General features: G+C 38.4%; 1 protein-coding gene across 1 annotated transcript; it reads right to left on the reverse strand.

Moving 5' to 3' along the window:
- Window positions 1-1701: 1701 nt before the first annotated feature.
- On the reverse strand, window positions 1702-16178 carry LOC113106183 (neuropilin and tolloid-like protein 2). The gene is made up of 9 exons (XM_026267856.1): window positions 15795-16178; window positions 12732-12788; window positions 12210-12350; window positions 10618-10866; window positions 9713-9760; window positions 9308-9435; window positions 8410-8638; window positions 5799-5912; window positions 1702-4076 (listed from the first exon to the last, which is right to left on the reverse strand). Exons 1-9 carry the CDS (start codon window positions 15802-15804, stop codon window positions 3376-3378), a joined length of 1677 nt encoding a protein of 558 aa, XP_026123641.1. The 5' UTR covers window positions 15805-16178; the 3' UTR covers window positions 1702-3375.
- Between the last annotated feature and the right edge of the window lie 339 nt (window positions 16179-16517).

Here is a 16517-nt window from a genome sequence, read left to right on the forward strand (position 1 = left end):
GACCAGTGCTGGATGTAAATCAATCATGTCAGACAACTAGTTGTCAGAAGCCCCATCGTGGAGATATGTAAGATAAAAACACACACCTCTCACTCCTTGCTTATAATGTATCTGTTTCTCTCCAGTTATGAAACCATGCAGCATAAAATCGGGGTGGTGAGTGTATTTGGGTGGACAAAGGCATAACGTTATCTGTAACTATGGTTGGAGGTGTTAATCATGATTCAGAGAAGGGATTTGTCTTTTAACCCTTTAACTGTCACCCCGTTCCGTATACGGGATGCCTACATTTAGTCATTTACTTCACTATATTACAATTAAATCTAATCTAATCTTGACAAACTATATGTCGTTGGAAAGGTCTAAGACTCCCAAATATATATTTTACCCATGTTTTTTGTTAAAAAAGTAATAGATTAATTTATGACAAGAGTGCACCCTCAAAAGTCTACATCATAACAGGAGTTCTGACTTTTGCCCTTTTCTCTATCACATTTTAGAAATGATCAGAAATTATATATCAACCGAAAACTTAAAATCTCAAAATTCATCCTTTAAAACCCATTTTAAAATCAGACATTGCATTACCATGTAAATGGTACATCAATATCATGTTACAAAATGTTTTCATTCATGAATTATAAAAATATAAGTTTGGATAGTGCACTATAAAGTCTATGTTCAAAAAAGTGAGTGACAGTTAAGGGTTAACTAAGCTCTGTCCTCTTAGTCACTGTTGCTAACTTCTGATAAACCATTAAAAAAAGATTTATGCAAACAGAATAACTCAAGTGGTAACAAATCAAGTGATATTTCTCCCAAGCGGGCTGAAATGAAATGCAACATAAAAAGCATTTAAAACTTTTTAAAACAAAATGATTTTAAAGAAATTAAAATGGTTTCTTCTAAAACTACAGTTGCTCTTAACATCTAGATGTACATTCTTTATGGAAATTTTCCTGGTGATTGTTTTTATCGTAAGTCATTGTCAGTAGATTAGGCTTAATGTGCCTACAGGTGAATCACAGACATGCTTGTGTGATATTACTGATATTTATTCAAACACAGAAGCATGTTCCTGTGGCTCAAAGAGAAGAGTAGCCTGCTATAAACACTGAAAAGGTCATGTGTTTGATTCCCAGCCTTCTTGTCATTTTGGTGGCAGTGTGGATATATATATACATATGCTTGTATGAAAATGTTTCTTGTGTGCTTTGTGTTTTAACAGCTGTGAAGAACATCAACACATGTTCTGTGGAATAGCATGCTAGGACTCATTCACCATACTATAAATCATTCAAGAAGCTTGCATTAAGAAAACAAATGGGGGCACTTTTCATTTTCCAAATTCCTATTGACTTTAACCTCAGTGAAAATCAGTTAGGGTGGCTGGGCCTCGGGGTCTCACGGAGGCTGTGACCTGCGCTGCGTCTGTCCTTTTCAAGACGGATGAGGCATTGAGTGCTCCCACAGTCTAATTCAACATGACAGACCAGTGAGATGGACACTGGGAGAGGAGGAATAAAGGAAAATAAGTGAACAGAAAATGAAATGACAGTGAAGATGAAAGCGAGGTATGTTCTTAGTGTGCAGACGTGTCCAGTAATGACAATAATAAAATCCTATTACTGGTGAGCTTGGGCTGACTGAAGGAAGGTCATGTAGACTCTAATGGAAATAAGAGGAGATATGCATGCTGGATCCTACATCGTTCAAATGGGTAATTTTATTCAAATGTCTCACATCAACATCATTACAATTATTCATGTTATGACTAAAATGGAAGTGTAATTATAATTTGATATACAACATATATTGGTTAGAAAATATATTCCTGCTTATTTTTTACTTATTTAACAACAAAAAGAATAATTTCTATACAAAAGGTGTAAGCATCATTTACAATTTTCCACACTTTATCTAAAGCTTGCGATGGATTGGTTGAACCTCCAAAACAGTATGTTTATAGGTTAAAGAACATACATGTGCTGTGGTCTTTAATGGCCACTGAGACACAACAATAAGTGCACACAGGGAATTCGCTTAAAAACAACAAAAGTCAAATGTCAAAATATGTAAATCAAGACTGTGTTTATGTGCGCTGTGGTAATATTTGATCTAGTAGCCATTCTTGTTCAAAAGCATATTCCTGTGAACACTGTGTCCAAAGCAAACACTAAATCCTCTGTCTTCATGTAAACTAGTTTTTTGCCCTAAACAGTGATGACCTCCACTTGTATATTAAACTTCAAATATGTCCTGATTAGCTGTGATTGTCACGTCACATGCCATTTTTAAAAAATAATTTCAGTGGATGGAAACCTTTCTAATCCTGTCTGCTTTTAAGCACAGTGTAAAAGACCTGTTAACACCAAGAATGAGAACTATAATAATAATAACTATTTTAGCATCCACATGTCCATAACTTTCTGTTTATTATAAGCGCACACTGCAGATATGTTGTCCGCAGCTTTAAATGCTTAAGCTCTTTAACGTCCAGTGGATTCTGATCGGCTGTCAATGCCAATCAATCACCAGCTGAAATTTTTTTATGATTGCAGTTATGTTGTCCTCTGTATGTAATATACCATATGTGTAAATCATACAGATGGAAGGACACTCTTAAAAATAAAGGTTCTTTACAGGCATCCATGGAACCTTTCAAATGCAAAAAGGTTCTTTATAGTTAAAAAAGGTTATATCGATTTGTTAAATTTTCTTCAAAATGGTTCTTTTAGGAACTGTTCACTGAAAGGTTTGTTGGGGAACCAAACATGGTTCTTCTATGGCATCACTGCAAAAACATCCTTCTATTTTTAAGAGAGTATGTATTAAAGTATGTTTTACAAGAAAATACTTACAGTCTGTCTACTTTCTACTAAAAATGCCCATTCTATTCAAAGTGTAACTTGCCATTTTTTATAAATACGAAAGGTACCTTCTACGACATTTTTGTCTGTACTTGTGGTGTGGACTTCACTGCTTTCATAGCATTATAAAACTTTATAGTTATCATCCTTGGTGGGAACAGCTTTTAAGTGTACAAGCAGGGGATGGTTTTGTCTTCAGTTCTTCAATAGGTAATCTTTATTTGAGCATAATTTGAGTTATCCACAGAATCAAATGATGCAAAATGTGAGTTAATGCCAAGCAACAACACAAAACCTACATACTGTTTATCTTTCATTTTAAATGTACATAGATTAAAATAGCCAGCCATATGTGGCCTTCTCTGTCTGTCTGTGTACAGTCCGTTCACTCTGTCTAATCCGTGCTTGTCTACATGACACTGGAGCCCATGCATTAAAAACAGCAATGCAGGACAAAGTCAGTTGTGGTCAGGACTCTCGTTCTCCCTCGTCCTTCTTCGCCATCTCAGAAGTCCATGGATATGGAGCGTTGTCCCGGGTCCACCACGGTGGTGGTGTTGTTGCTACGAGCACTGCCATGGTTTCGGATGGTAATGCTCCCGCATCCGCTTCCGATGCTGCCCGCGGCCCCTCCTACGCTCCCACCCCTCACGTAGATTTCACAGGGGATCTCCTCCATCACACGGTCCTCGATCACCTGCTTGGCGCAGTCGTGAGTCTGTTTGTAGCCGTAGCAGCTCTTCTTGTAGGTGCCGGTGCTGCTGCTATTAAAGGTCTTCATTGGAGGCGGTTTGGAGAAATCGTTGTGGTAAGAGAGCTCCATCGAGCTGAGCGTGGTGCGGCTCTGCTTTGTGCTGCTGCCTGAGGAGGCCTGGGTGCCACAGTGGTGCTCGTGGATGCACCGGGACATGGTGGAGGAGCGCCGCAGCTTATGGTAGCCGTCCAGCTCATCCGACAGCTCGGCCAGGTCTGACGACAGCTCCTTGTCACGGAGTGAAAACAGCTCATAGTTGGGGGGATCAAAGACCTCCTGGAAGCCGCCTTTGTTAAAGACCGCCGGACGACGGGCCACTACTTTCTTACGGGGTTGCTTCATTTGCACCAGGATGGAGATGATGAGCAAGACCAGAACCACACCAGCAGAGATGCCGATTACCGTGCCGTGCGCTTTTGTGATTTGGTGAAAGAGTCCCTTGGACTTTCTCTCTGAGGGTGGAGAAACAAAGTGCTTTCAGTCGAACTTTAAAACATAAAGAGACATTCAAACATAATTTTAATAGTCATCTAGTAATAAAGCATATTTAAAAGCATATAGAAGCCACAAAAGATGGACAGGGAAAATAATAATATATAGAATATGTTTTGAACTTGATAATTGATAGTTACAACAATAAAAACAGAGACCAGTTCAATTTGTGAACAAAAAGACTCCGTTTAAGTCAGTATAATTTACATTTATGCATTTAGCAGATTGTTTTATCCATAGGGACTTACAAGAGAGGAGCATAAGCAATTCATCACAGAGCCAACAATATTCACAATGCCACATTTATTAGAAGGCTAGCTTAAAAAAAAACACCTAAAGCGGAGGAGAAATACAGAAAAGACAAACAAAAGGTTTTTGCTAGTGCATTGGTTTAGGGTTAAGATGCACATTCGTAGTTAAAAAGTGTATAAATTAGCATTTTTCTTACAAAATGACTGATCGTTTTACTAAATAAGAAACTGCAATTTGGACCTTCTACCTGTTGGCCACCATTAAAGTCCATTTTATGTAGACAAATTCCTGGAATGTTTCAAAAACATCAATTACTTTTTGACTGAAGAAAGAAAGACATGAACATCTTAGATGACAGTCAATAAACAATATCAATAATAATATATATATATATATATATATATATATATATATATATTTTTTTTTTTTTTCAAAGATTTGAGCAAGGATGCATTAAATTGATAAAGTAAGTGTTAAGACATTTCTTATGATACAAAATATTTCTTTTTCAAATAATTAATTTTATATCATCAAAGAATCCTGAAAAATATGAAACATGACAGCAAATCAGCATATTAGAATGATTTCTGAAGGATCATGTGACACTGAGCACATTTACCAGTAAGCTTATATCAGCTTATTAAATATCAGCTTATTAAAATAACCAGGATTCCTGTTTACATGCACGTCAGTAACCTGACAATGTCAGTAAGCTGCGTTTACTTGAATTTATTAATAAAGCATAGTGTAGCATGAGTTCTGGCAGGTCATGTTAGTCAAGCTCGCATCAGCTGACTCCTATAGGGATGTGACACCAATCACAGCACTCATAGAAGGTCCTTCAGTTTTATCATCAGCTTCATGTTGCTCAGTAGCTAATTACCCTCCTCCATCCTTCTTGAATCAGACTACTTTAAAAATGTTCCATTAATTTACTGAATCTAATGATATCTGAAATACATTTATGTTGGTTCTGTTCTGTTTACCCTGGGGGGTTATCGCTGCTCTCCCTGCTCTCATCCATGCTAGACTGCATGGATGCACAGAGAGCTCTTGCCAGAACAGAACCTTACTGCTAGTACTGGAGATGACCAGTACTAGCTTTGCCATCACAGGAATAAAAAAAAGATGTCATATGAAAATGTAAAACAGTTATTTCAAATGTACTTTATTATTGCAGCATTGGAGAGCATTTAAAAAAATAAATAATAATAAAATAAAACCTTATTGACCTCAAACTTTTGGTTGTGTGTATATTCAAAAATACATTTGGAATAATCCAAATTATATTTAAAAAAGAAATTAAACAACAACACTAAAACCTGTTACAAAAACAGAATGGTTTTGTTCAAAGAATAGCATTTTAACCCCAAACCGTGGTTCCTGCTGCAGGTGAGGAAACAGAAGCTGGTGTTTCTGCAGTAACTCACCCTTGCAGTGGTTCTCATCCCACGGGTAAACGCAGTTCTGAACGCCGTTGCACACCAGTGAGTTGTTGATGCACATGTTGCTATGACAGAAAAAGGTGCTGCTGGAGCATGGAGCTGAAAAACAGACCAGACAGAGAAAATTAAATCTCTTAAAAACAGGGCAACCCCCATTCTTTCTTCTCATAGCAGGCCGTCTGCAGATTCGTGCGCCTCATGCCTGTGCCACAGGCTGTGTAGCGGGTTTTGAGCACAACACTATAAATCACATCTAAACGCCATCACAAAGCCCATCTGGCCAAGTTGCCATGAAGCTCTTGACTGAACGTACGCTTAGCATGCTAGTCAGAGAGGAGGGTAACGAAGAATGGGAAGCGAGGGAGAGGGGGAGATAAGCTTGTAATTGAAGGTGAGTGCTGATCTCTGGGGATGAATCCTTCAGGCTGACACTCTTCTCCTCATTGCATCTTCCCCTTTCAGCTGCACAGCCTCATCCCTCGGTCTCCATTTTATGCCAAAACCCAAGCATCCTCCTTATAACTGCTGTGCCAGAGCTTGAGTGAGGAGGGAAAATCTCATCCCGTTTATACGGACTAAGTGCTTCTGACAGAGGATTGAAGAGGTCGTAACTTTCATTTCCTGGCAACGGCTCCCTGCTCCCACTATACTGTGATCATTTCCAAAATTGTTAGACATTTCTTGCCTTCCGACAGTGGTCACTGATGGCTGCCAAAGTCACACAACATCCCCTGGTACATAATCGCTCATCAGAGGAATGGGGTGAGACCACAAGTGTATTAGTTAGAAAAGAAACATTAAGGGTGATGATCCAGAGCAGGATTTACAGTAAGAATTACTTTACAGTACATTACAGTACATTTACAGTAAGGACAGTAAGAATTAATGCTAATACTGCTTTACTACTAAATTAATACTTTCATTCTGCAATAATGCATTTAATGATAGTAAAGCCATTGTTACAAACAATTTTCAATCTTTTTTTTCTTTCAATACATCAAAGAATCCTATAAAATGTGTCACAGTTTCTTAGAATATTAAGAAGCACAATTTTAAGAAATGTTTCTTAAGCAGCAAATCAGCACGGTTTCTGAAGGATCAGGTGATCAGATCTGTCATCACATAAATATGTAATAATCCTTCATAATTCATGTATGTTTTTCATATGAATCCTTGGCGAGCATAAAAGACTCCTTTCAAAAACATTATGCGATCTTAGTGAGCCCAAACGTTTGAATGGCAGTGTATCTGTGGCATTAGACCAGAGAAAACTCAAATGTGAATGCGTTTTATCGATTATAATTGGTGTGCATTCTGATGGTAAAGGACAAATCTTCTGTAGTGCTCAGAGTGTATGTTAAGTTTTGAAACACAGTGGAAAATAAAGTGAAATTGTTGCTCTTTGCCAAGATGGTGGTGAAGGCATTAAATGATCCAACTAATAAAAACCCAACTTGGCTGTGTCAGTCTATTCACAGCGCTGCAAAGCAGTTTTACGAACCCAGCCATGAAAATCATTCGCATTTGCCACTGCCACTGCATTTGCACTCTAAGCAAGATTAATATTCAGATGGAGTTGACATTGAATGCTGCAATTAATTCCTCTGATTATTCTGGCATTTATTAAAAGTATTGCAAAGTAGAGCAAAAATATCCATTTGCTTCATGGTAATTTTCTGCAATTTGCATTCAACCTTTAAACACCAACTGTGCTGCAAAGCAAAGTGGAAAGAAAATGTGATATATCATTCATACCAAAACATCTAACTCATGAAATAAAGCTTAATTTAGTGTTTTCTTTCTTTTCAACGGGTGCAGATAACTTCCAATTTTCCATCAAGACTCATGCATTAGCATGAAGCTTGGGGGAGTAATTGGCTTTTTGATATCACTGCTTTCTACAGAGATACATTTTATTAACTCCGCAGTCCTTAAATGGTCAGTTTTTAAATAAACGCCAGCTTGTTTAAGTCAGCTCCCATGGATCATAGCGTATTTCAGTCAATTATTAAACATCTTTTTTTTCAGACATTTCAAGCAACGTTTGTGATAAACTTGCATGCTTGAAAAGAGCTGATTTCAAAGTATGCGTTAAAATGTAAATGTTGACAGTTAACAATATTTCATCCCAGTGCGTGTAACAGTTAAACAGAGATGTACAACAGCATTTTCTCGCATCATATTAAGTTGTTATGTAAATGGCTTTTAATTTGAATGAAATTTGGCACATTATAACCTAGGGATCTGTTTTCGTGCTGTTTTCATACTATGGTTAACCTCCTGGACAGGCAGACTCTGCCTAAAGCACATTATAAAATGAAATATAAATGATGTTTCTACCCAGCCTGCTGGCTTTAGCTCTTTCTTTTTTTTTTTTTGCTAGCTGACTTGGCACAGACTTCTCCAAAGGTCACATCCATCCATACTTACTTCCTAGCACTATGAAAGCCCCTGATTTTCCCATGAAATATTCTTTTCACAGCTTCTCAATTCAATGATACAAGCAGCTGCTAATAATCTTCAATGTGGTTTATTGATCTGTATATTTGTCTATGTTATTCTGTACTCTTGAACGTTAAGAACGTCTTATACTCACGATCTACAAACGAGGTGAAGAGCATGCGGAAACGGCTGAGTCTGCTGCTCTCGTCGGCCCACATGCGCACAACGCCCACGCCGGTATCCAGCATCACGTCATTGGCCACCGTGCTGCAGAACTTCGCTTTCAGGTTCTCAATGGCACTGCTGCCATCATAGACGGCCACAAAGTTCTTCTTGCACTCATTTGAGTGCTCCATCTGGTACTCCAGGAAGCGGAGGTATATCTGCAGGGATGAACCGACCTTTAGCAAATGCATCAGCTAGATTCTGCAAAATGCTGACTCGGAACAGGAAAAGAAAGAATAAAGCAATTTGCAAAACAGGAATTTCGAGCAGTATGGGAAATACTGCTGCAGTTTGCTCTGACACAAACTGAACTGTCCTGATCTATGGGGACTGCATACTAAGATTAACAACAACAAAAATAAGCTCCTAGCTATGTTTTCTTTAAGACACAGGCACAAAAGATCACAAAAAAAGTTGTCCCTCACAACTCTGACTTATCTTCATGCTTTGTAATCATTCACTCCAAGGCCAGGTTCTTTAGGGAGTTTTTTTTAGCCTGCTAAGTGTTCCGGTCTGCTTAGCGCAGGTGAGTGTATAATCCCCGGGCCATCTTAATGCCGTTTTCTCCCCTTAGTCTTATTCCTTGTACTTGCTGATTCGGCTCTACCGCCGTTTCTGCATCACTGGCCTAATTCTTGCTGCTGCTGCATTGCTAATTTGAGCTCTCGAAAAGTTTTCTCAGCAGACAAAGGGTCAGGAGGGCCCGATGGCCTCCTGTGGTCCCATCAGCCCCTGGTTTTAGGTGCTCATATATCTGCTCGTGGCAGAAGAGCAGGATCATCTCATTTGATGAACCGTGCAAGTAGAGGAGAATAGAAGAGGGTCACCTTGGAATGCGGAGGGGCACGGATGGTCCAGATGCAGTCCAAAGCATCTCCATTTTTGATCCTATCCTCTTCTTCCACCTGACTGGAGCGGATGACTCCGTCTGTACCACTAATCTCAAACTGGCAATCTGTCGGAGAAAAAGGTGGAAGCGGGAAAATACAGGGAAGAGGGAAATAAGGCAAAGAGAAAACCTAAAGTGGCAGTAGCTGAAAGAAAGCAGTGACTGCAAATGGAGGGTTTTTAGAGAAAACAGAAACGGAAAGTCCGACCAGAGACAGAGTCAGATCAACAGAGAGAGGGAGGAGTGGAAGATGTCAGTGGCAGATAGCCTGCAGCCTGCCGCAGAGAATACAAAGCACTTGAGATGGAATTGAAGTGGGGGGTGAAAATATTGAGGGGCTTACCTGGAATTGGATTTAGCAATCCACCGACGTGCAAATGAAAATCTGGGTCTGAAATGATAAGACAGATATCGCATTACCCAGATAGCACACGCTGGAAATCCCATGCTCTGAAAGTGCATCAAAATCCAGTTTAAGAGAGCCGTGGGTGCTGCGGTGCAAAGTTCTGCCGTTTGATCTAATAAACAGCATTGAGTGTTTGTCTTATTTGACCTAAAGCACACAGAACACCTGAAAGTCTTAACGCTACTGCATCTGAACAGGATTTGGCCCAGAATTGTACTGCCTGAAAATAAAAGAAATCAAGTTGAAGTATTTGCATTCAAAGTATATGGAGAGCATAACAACAACAGCAAGCTTGCGTGAACATTTCCTACACTGTAAAAATGTTCACTTAAAAAAGTGTGCTTCATGTGGTAATCTCTAAATAAATAGATTTTAAATAACAATTTTCAAATTAAAATAACATTAATGAATCAACCTAAACACATTCAATTATACCAACAAAAGTAATTTCAAAGATTAGATCAGAACTTCTTAAGGTAACAACTACAGTTTTCCATTATTTAGTGTATAACAGTGGCCATAAATGATCAAATTGTTATCAGAAATTGCCACTGAAGATTATTACAAAATTGTTATGAAATCTAATTTACATAAAAAAGGTGGTCCCATTTTTATGCAAAGGTAATTAATTTAACGGAATGAAATCCAATAACCAAAAGCTTAAATCACTGGATTCTGTCAAACTGACTGAATACAAACTCCTGTTTGTGCACAACATGCATCAAGTCAGACAGACAGACAAGCAATGCTGCAATGTTAAACAGGCAAGCAAGGACTCTACAGCATCAAGGCCCTCTTTAAATTCAGAATGCCTTTATAAGCAAATGCAGTGTCAGGGTTACCTGCTATAAAAGTGTATTTGACACGGAAACCTAAGCCTTCAAGCTCCTCGTCGCTAGTGAATTTGATCCACATGAAGCGGCCCGTGGAGGTGACCACGCCTGGACTCTTTGGCCCACACAAGCGATCAATTAGAGGGGAGAAACCAAAGGGACCATCCCTTATCTCAATATGGTCGAAGCGGCACTCGAAGGAAGGCTCGATATAGTACGTTTTGTCAAAGGTCAGCTGAATTCTCTGCCGAGGGAGAGCTGCAGGAGAGAGGGAATCGAGAATGAAAGAGCAAACATTGTATTTAGTTTAGAAGTGTACAGTATGTGACACTGTAACCTGTGCTGGAGGAAGACATTGTCTGTTCTGCAGGACGCCTTCCAGAAATTGAGCTAACACAATGATACTACATTGTAAAATTATAATATGCCAGTCAAACACAGACTCTCGTGCTAAAACACACACAAAGGGAAATTTATAAAAATGAACAATATAGATTTAAATCCACATTTCATCCAGTGTCCACATTATGAACAGACAGTCTACTACAAATGAAGATGAATTCTCTTTCATAACCTTGTTGAAAGAACATGATAGACCATTATACTGCAATGCACATCTCATTTGAATTCATTTTGATTTGTTAATACAAATAGAGGGATATTCACAGCAATCTACAATTTGTGTTGTACATAAATACACAAACATGTAGTACAACTAAATGTTGAATTTAGGTCACCTGCTCGAGGCACAACAACCACAATCATATCAGTCCCCGAGACAAATAACCAATGTCACTGTTGATTTAGGTTTGTTTGGCTGTATTTGCTGCTGCATGCATTAAAACCACATACTCTGCATATTCTACAGTTACTTATCAAGAAAAATAGCTTCTTTCTGTTCTACATATACAGGCATGCAAATGAATATGCACAGGATTTCTACTATCCATTCAGTTTAATACGTTTCTAAGGTAAATTAATGTCACTTAGGCACCTGGTAATGTGGAAACTCCGTCACGTGCAAGTATTTGTTAAAATGTTCACTATGTCTACATTATCTTGATGGTCTGAAATGACTATCACATTCATATGCACATGTTGAAAGGACTGAAATGTGGTTAGCCACATTTATTATTTCAACAAATATAAATTAAAACAGAAAGAAATGCTTATATGTAGTTTAAAAACCTGATTTGAAAAAGTAGATATTTCTTTCTTTCCCTCAAAAGACACGCATCTGTCACAATGTATTTGAATGCATGTAAATTTGCTTCGCCCACAGGGGGCGCTCTTGCACTGCTTCAAATACTGTTATGCCAGAGCCAGAACAAAACTGTCATTCACACTTGTAGTGTTTTACTAAGATGCACCAGCAGATATGATGCTGTTTAGAGTATATAATTAATGTTGGATATACCATAATGATAAAGAGAAGAGTTCTTACGTACCTGGAGGCTAAATATAACACTTCTATATTAGGAAACACTGTTAACTTGAGGCAGACATCAATCATGCTGTCATTAACAGTTACTGTCAGTTTGACATCTAACAGCTGAAGAACAGCCGGAGAGACTTCTTCCATTTGCTTTTAGGGAGGTTACCTTCTAGGATGTACACACACTCCTTGTTGGGCGGATAGGAGTTAGGATAGTTTGGAGATGTAAACAGGCCTCCATTGATATTCCGGGTCCACTGGCCGCACTGCTCAGCGTTAGACAGAGATTCACCCGCATTCTGCGTCTCTGTGAGAACAGACAGATGAAGGGGGATAAAGGAAACAGGAATTATTTTTTTGCAGATTGTGATAGTCATCAGCAGCTGATCATAGAGTCCCAAACTGATTTTGTTTACTATATATATGATATATTTATTTTTAGCTTACAAAGAAATACAAAAACAAATATTTCAACCCTAGATCTGCTTGTCTGATCGAAAGTAGCATTTCTTTTGAATTTTTAATGAGTTGAAAACTCTACATTTACTGGCCAGTTTATCCACACAGAAACTGAAAGCAAAAAGTGCTGCATGGAAACCCTCTGCAAGTGCCCAGAGCAAAAATGTGTATAGATAGGACTGTCACAGTTGACAATTCAGATATGAGTGTGATAATGTGTGAGTCATACCTTTAATTTTCTGCGCCAGGGCAAATCCCTCTTCTATTACAACGAGGAGAACCCAGGCTGGAAACAAAAGTGAGCAAGAGCATGTCAAATGTGTGTAGACAAAAATAGGCACGTGATATCACATTCTAGCTACAATCGTGTCCTTCATTCGACACAATGTTCAGGACACCTGTATACAAGACTGGGAAATACTGTATCGGCACTGCAAAATGACCACACCGCAAATGACTGGGATTCTTAAGTATCCTGATATTGGTAGATCCTCAAATACAGCACAGAATCGGACTGATCCTGTCTACTACCAGCACTGATTCATTGTGCAGAGACAAAGGCCATGGGCACTGTGGGGCACATTGATCACACCAAACTCCTCTATTACTCTCCAAGCCCCGCATCTGGACAGGAATAAATCTGTCAGACTGATCGAACGCTGAAGATCCTTGTCATGTCAAAACAACTCTTGCACTTGACGCCCATCTCTGACACAAGGCCAGATGCCCAAAGATTCCCTGCCTCGAAAATGAATAATTAAATGACAAAGTATCATACACCGCCACAGTGCTGATTTAATTATGATGCAATATTAATTTATTTCCTTGTGGGTTGTGTGAAAATTAATTATCTAGACAGCAAAATAAAGCAATGAACGGTCTCAAGGGTGTTTATAGTGTTGGTCACGGAATTGGCAGGAAATTGGTATTTATTTTCAGGCCAATCAGTTGCTATTCATTCAGTATGATAAGACACAGCTGAAGTATCAAGTGCAGCGTGCATCTGCTTACATTCTGGTACACTTTTTACAGCCAGTGTGCAAACAAAATCAAAAAGACCCGATGTCCAGGGCTCTCGGAAGCAGAAGTTGTCATAGATTGGTAAACTGCTATGGGCTAGTGGCGAACAGCAGAATTTAGCAAATATCGTGGAAGAAAATCACGTGTTTCTGTGACTTTCTAAACAGAGAGAGATTGATTATAGAATTTTAGAAAGGAGATGTCAAATTTATCATCACCTCCCAGAGTTACAATGTTAATAACAGTGGAAACCCATCAAAGTCTGTCCAACTTTCTTTCAAGTTTTCTGTTTAAGCTTGTTTATAAATATCTATTATATATTTCTGATTACTATTTTATAATATGCATAACATGGAAATTATATGTATATAAAAAAAGCTTGGGCTGAACCTCAACAGTCTGTGTTTACCTTGACCTGAAATAATACAACATCAGAATTCATTTACTAAAATGCATGTTTGTCAAAGAAAAGTCAAAGGCAGCAATCTCCATGTGATGAAACGCCGCTCACGCTAAAGAAGGAACCCTATGTCTTGAAGAGATGAAGAGATGTCAGACAAACACACATAAAAGATGAACCCAAGAGCTCTCCGGGGATCCTTTATCTTGTGTGATATGAGATCAACAAAAAATGTTTTTAAATAGCCCACAACTTGTATATAGGCTAAAGACACATGAAAAAAATCGAACATAATTAAACTGAGTTTTGTCCTTAAAATAAAGATGTCTCACATAGATCAGATTTTCTGCATGAATTATCTCGACTGCTGTCTGGTTTCAGATGAACACACATCTGGGATGAGCCCCATGGGACGAAGCGTTAAAATGTTATGAAGCGTTTGAGCAATGTGTTCATCCAAAAACCCAAACAAATTTCACTACTGGGGGAAAAAAAAAAAACTTTATTATAGCTTTATTATACCTTTAATTGACCAAAGAGATCGACTAGCTATTTTCCACTGAACTGTAGAGCTTATTGTCATTTAAATTTAATTGCAGCACTTCACTGTATTTAAAGTTAATTAAAACAGGTGACAGTTTGCCTGCAGCTTATTACTGTGAACTGTAAATGCTTCAAAAGAATTACTCATACTGGTGTTAAATTCTTCACGTCTCCATTTCTTTACAAAAACTGATTTCTTTAGTTTGTGATTTCGACATTCTCTAAGACCACACTCGCATTAAGCCAAGTAGAAATAATAAACGCAGTTCGATTAATCGTCACAGTAGAGTACAATCTCATGGCAAGATCACCAATGCTTTGGTTGTAATTCAAATGTGCAATAGAGCAGTTGATAGAGTAAAATTTCGCCATCATCATCTTCTTTCCCATTCATTCAAATCCTAGAATTTATTTTAGAGCTTGATCTTCTTTCCTTACCTTAATTCACAAAGACATATGGCTATATATTTTATATTTTACGTTTGCCTTTTGGTCTCACCAATTCGAAACAGTGAACATAATATAAATAAAAATACATATTTTTGTGAATATTAAATATTTTAATTATATATATATATATATATATATATATATATATACATATATATATATGTGTATGTGTGTATATATATATATATATATATATATATATATATATATATAACCTTCATTGCTATAAAAAGCGTTACCACGTTTTATCTCGTTTGCATGGTCAGAATTAATTAGCTAACTGGGAGTTGAATATAGGAAAATGATCTCAATACACACTGAAAATGATTTCAGTGTACATTTACAGAAACCTCGATGACGCGGTTCATCAGGAGAGCAGCTCGCGCTCCAGATGTGGCACGCCGGAGCTGTCACTTCAGCACTCGCGCGCCGCTTCTGCAAATGCCACGCGCTCACGCGGCGAACTTGTAAGAGACGCTGCAGAAATCTAATGCAACTCGCCGTTTGTTCTGTGACTATACAGCCTTTAACGTCGAAATGGCCATTTTTGATGATTAACAAGTAACACAATACATTTTCCGTCATACAAATGAACAATGGTTTAATAAAAATGAAGTAAATAACGAATATAAATGTATTTACCAGAAATGGCACATGCTACACATAGCTAATAAATGAAAGCACACCTGTAGGTGGCGACGCCACGGTTAGCCCCGAAAACTGTAACTTGTTATTACGACTCTATGAATGTTGAGCTGTATTTGTTTTGTTGCAGCAACGTCCGTATAGAGCCAAACCGCGCTCTGTTGTCAGACACGCAAAAAATAAATAAAAATAAAATAAATTATTCCAAAGTAAGAAATGTTGGTTGAAACTCACCTCTGTGCATTTCCTTTCGTTGTGAATTACCGCTGCTTCCACCTTGGTGAGCTCTGTAGACGAGCTTTATCTTTCCATTTTAACTGACCTACAAATCCCAACTTTTCTTCGATCTCGTTAATCCCATTCCTCAAACTGGAAAGACACCACTGTATTCCTCACAGAGAACACGCACCTCAAGTCCGCCTGACAGGTTGTAAATGACTGAGTTAATAATCCTTTTGAGAAATGTGCTTTGTAAATCCACATGCAGTCCGGGGAGAGACGCGCGTCTGCGGGAGTCTCGGGCTGAACTGAGGTGATCGCTCTAAACGAGGCTCATTTGAGCTTTGGGCGCTGCTCGCTTGAATGAGCAGCCTGTGCGCATGCGCACTTCACGAGAGTACGACGCGGTCAAGTTAAGGTGACGTGATTTGTATCGTGAAGTGTATTGATTTATTCTTTCTTGAAGAGTGGAGTAATTTACTGTAAAGCAGGCTGATTTTTTTGATTAGGTAAGATGTAGGCAAACAACAGCCTCCAGCCATTCTTTTAAATCATGTGACGACTGTCTAGTGATATCACACATTCCTCTCCATTATTTCATGAACCTTGTAAAATAGAAATGCAGTTTTTTTCAGGGTACAAGACGTGATGAACTCATTGCAGATGACTATCTTCTGACTCATATCTTCTGGAGATGTATCCTAACTGTAAGTGAATTTCAGATCAACCGAAAATAAC

Source organism: Carassius auratus, chromosome 7 (genome assembly GCF_003368295.1).
Source record: "Carassius auratus strain Wakin chromosome 7, ASM336829v1, whole genome shotgun sequence".
Lineage (NCBI taxonomy): Eukaryota > Metazoa > Chordata > Actinopteri > Cypriniformes > Cyprinidae > Carassius > Carassius auratus.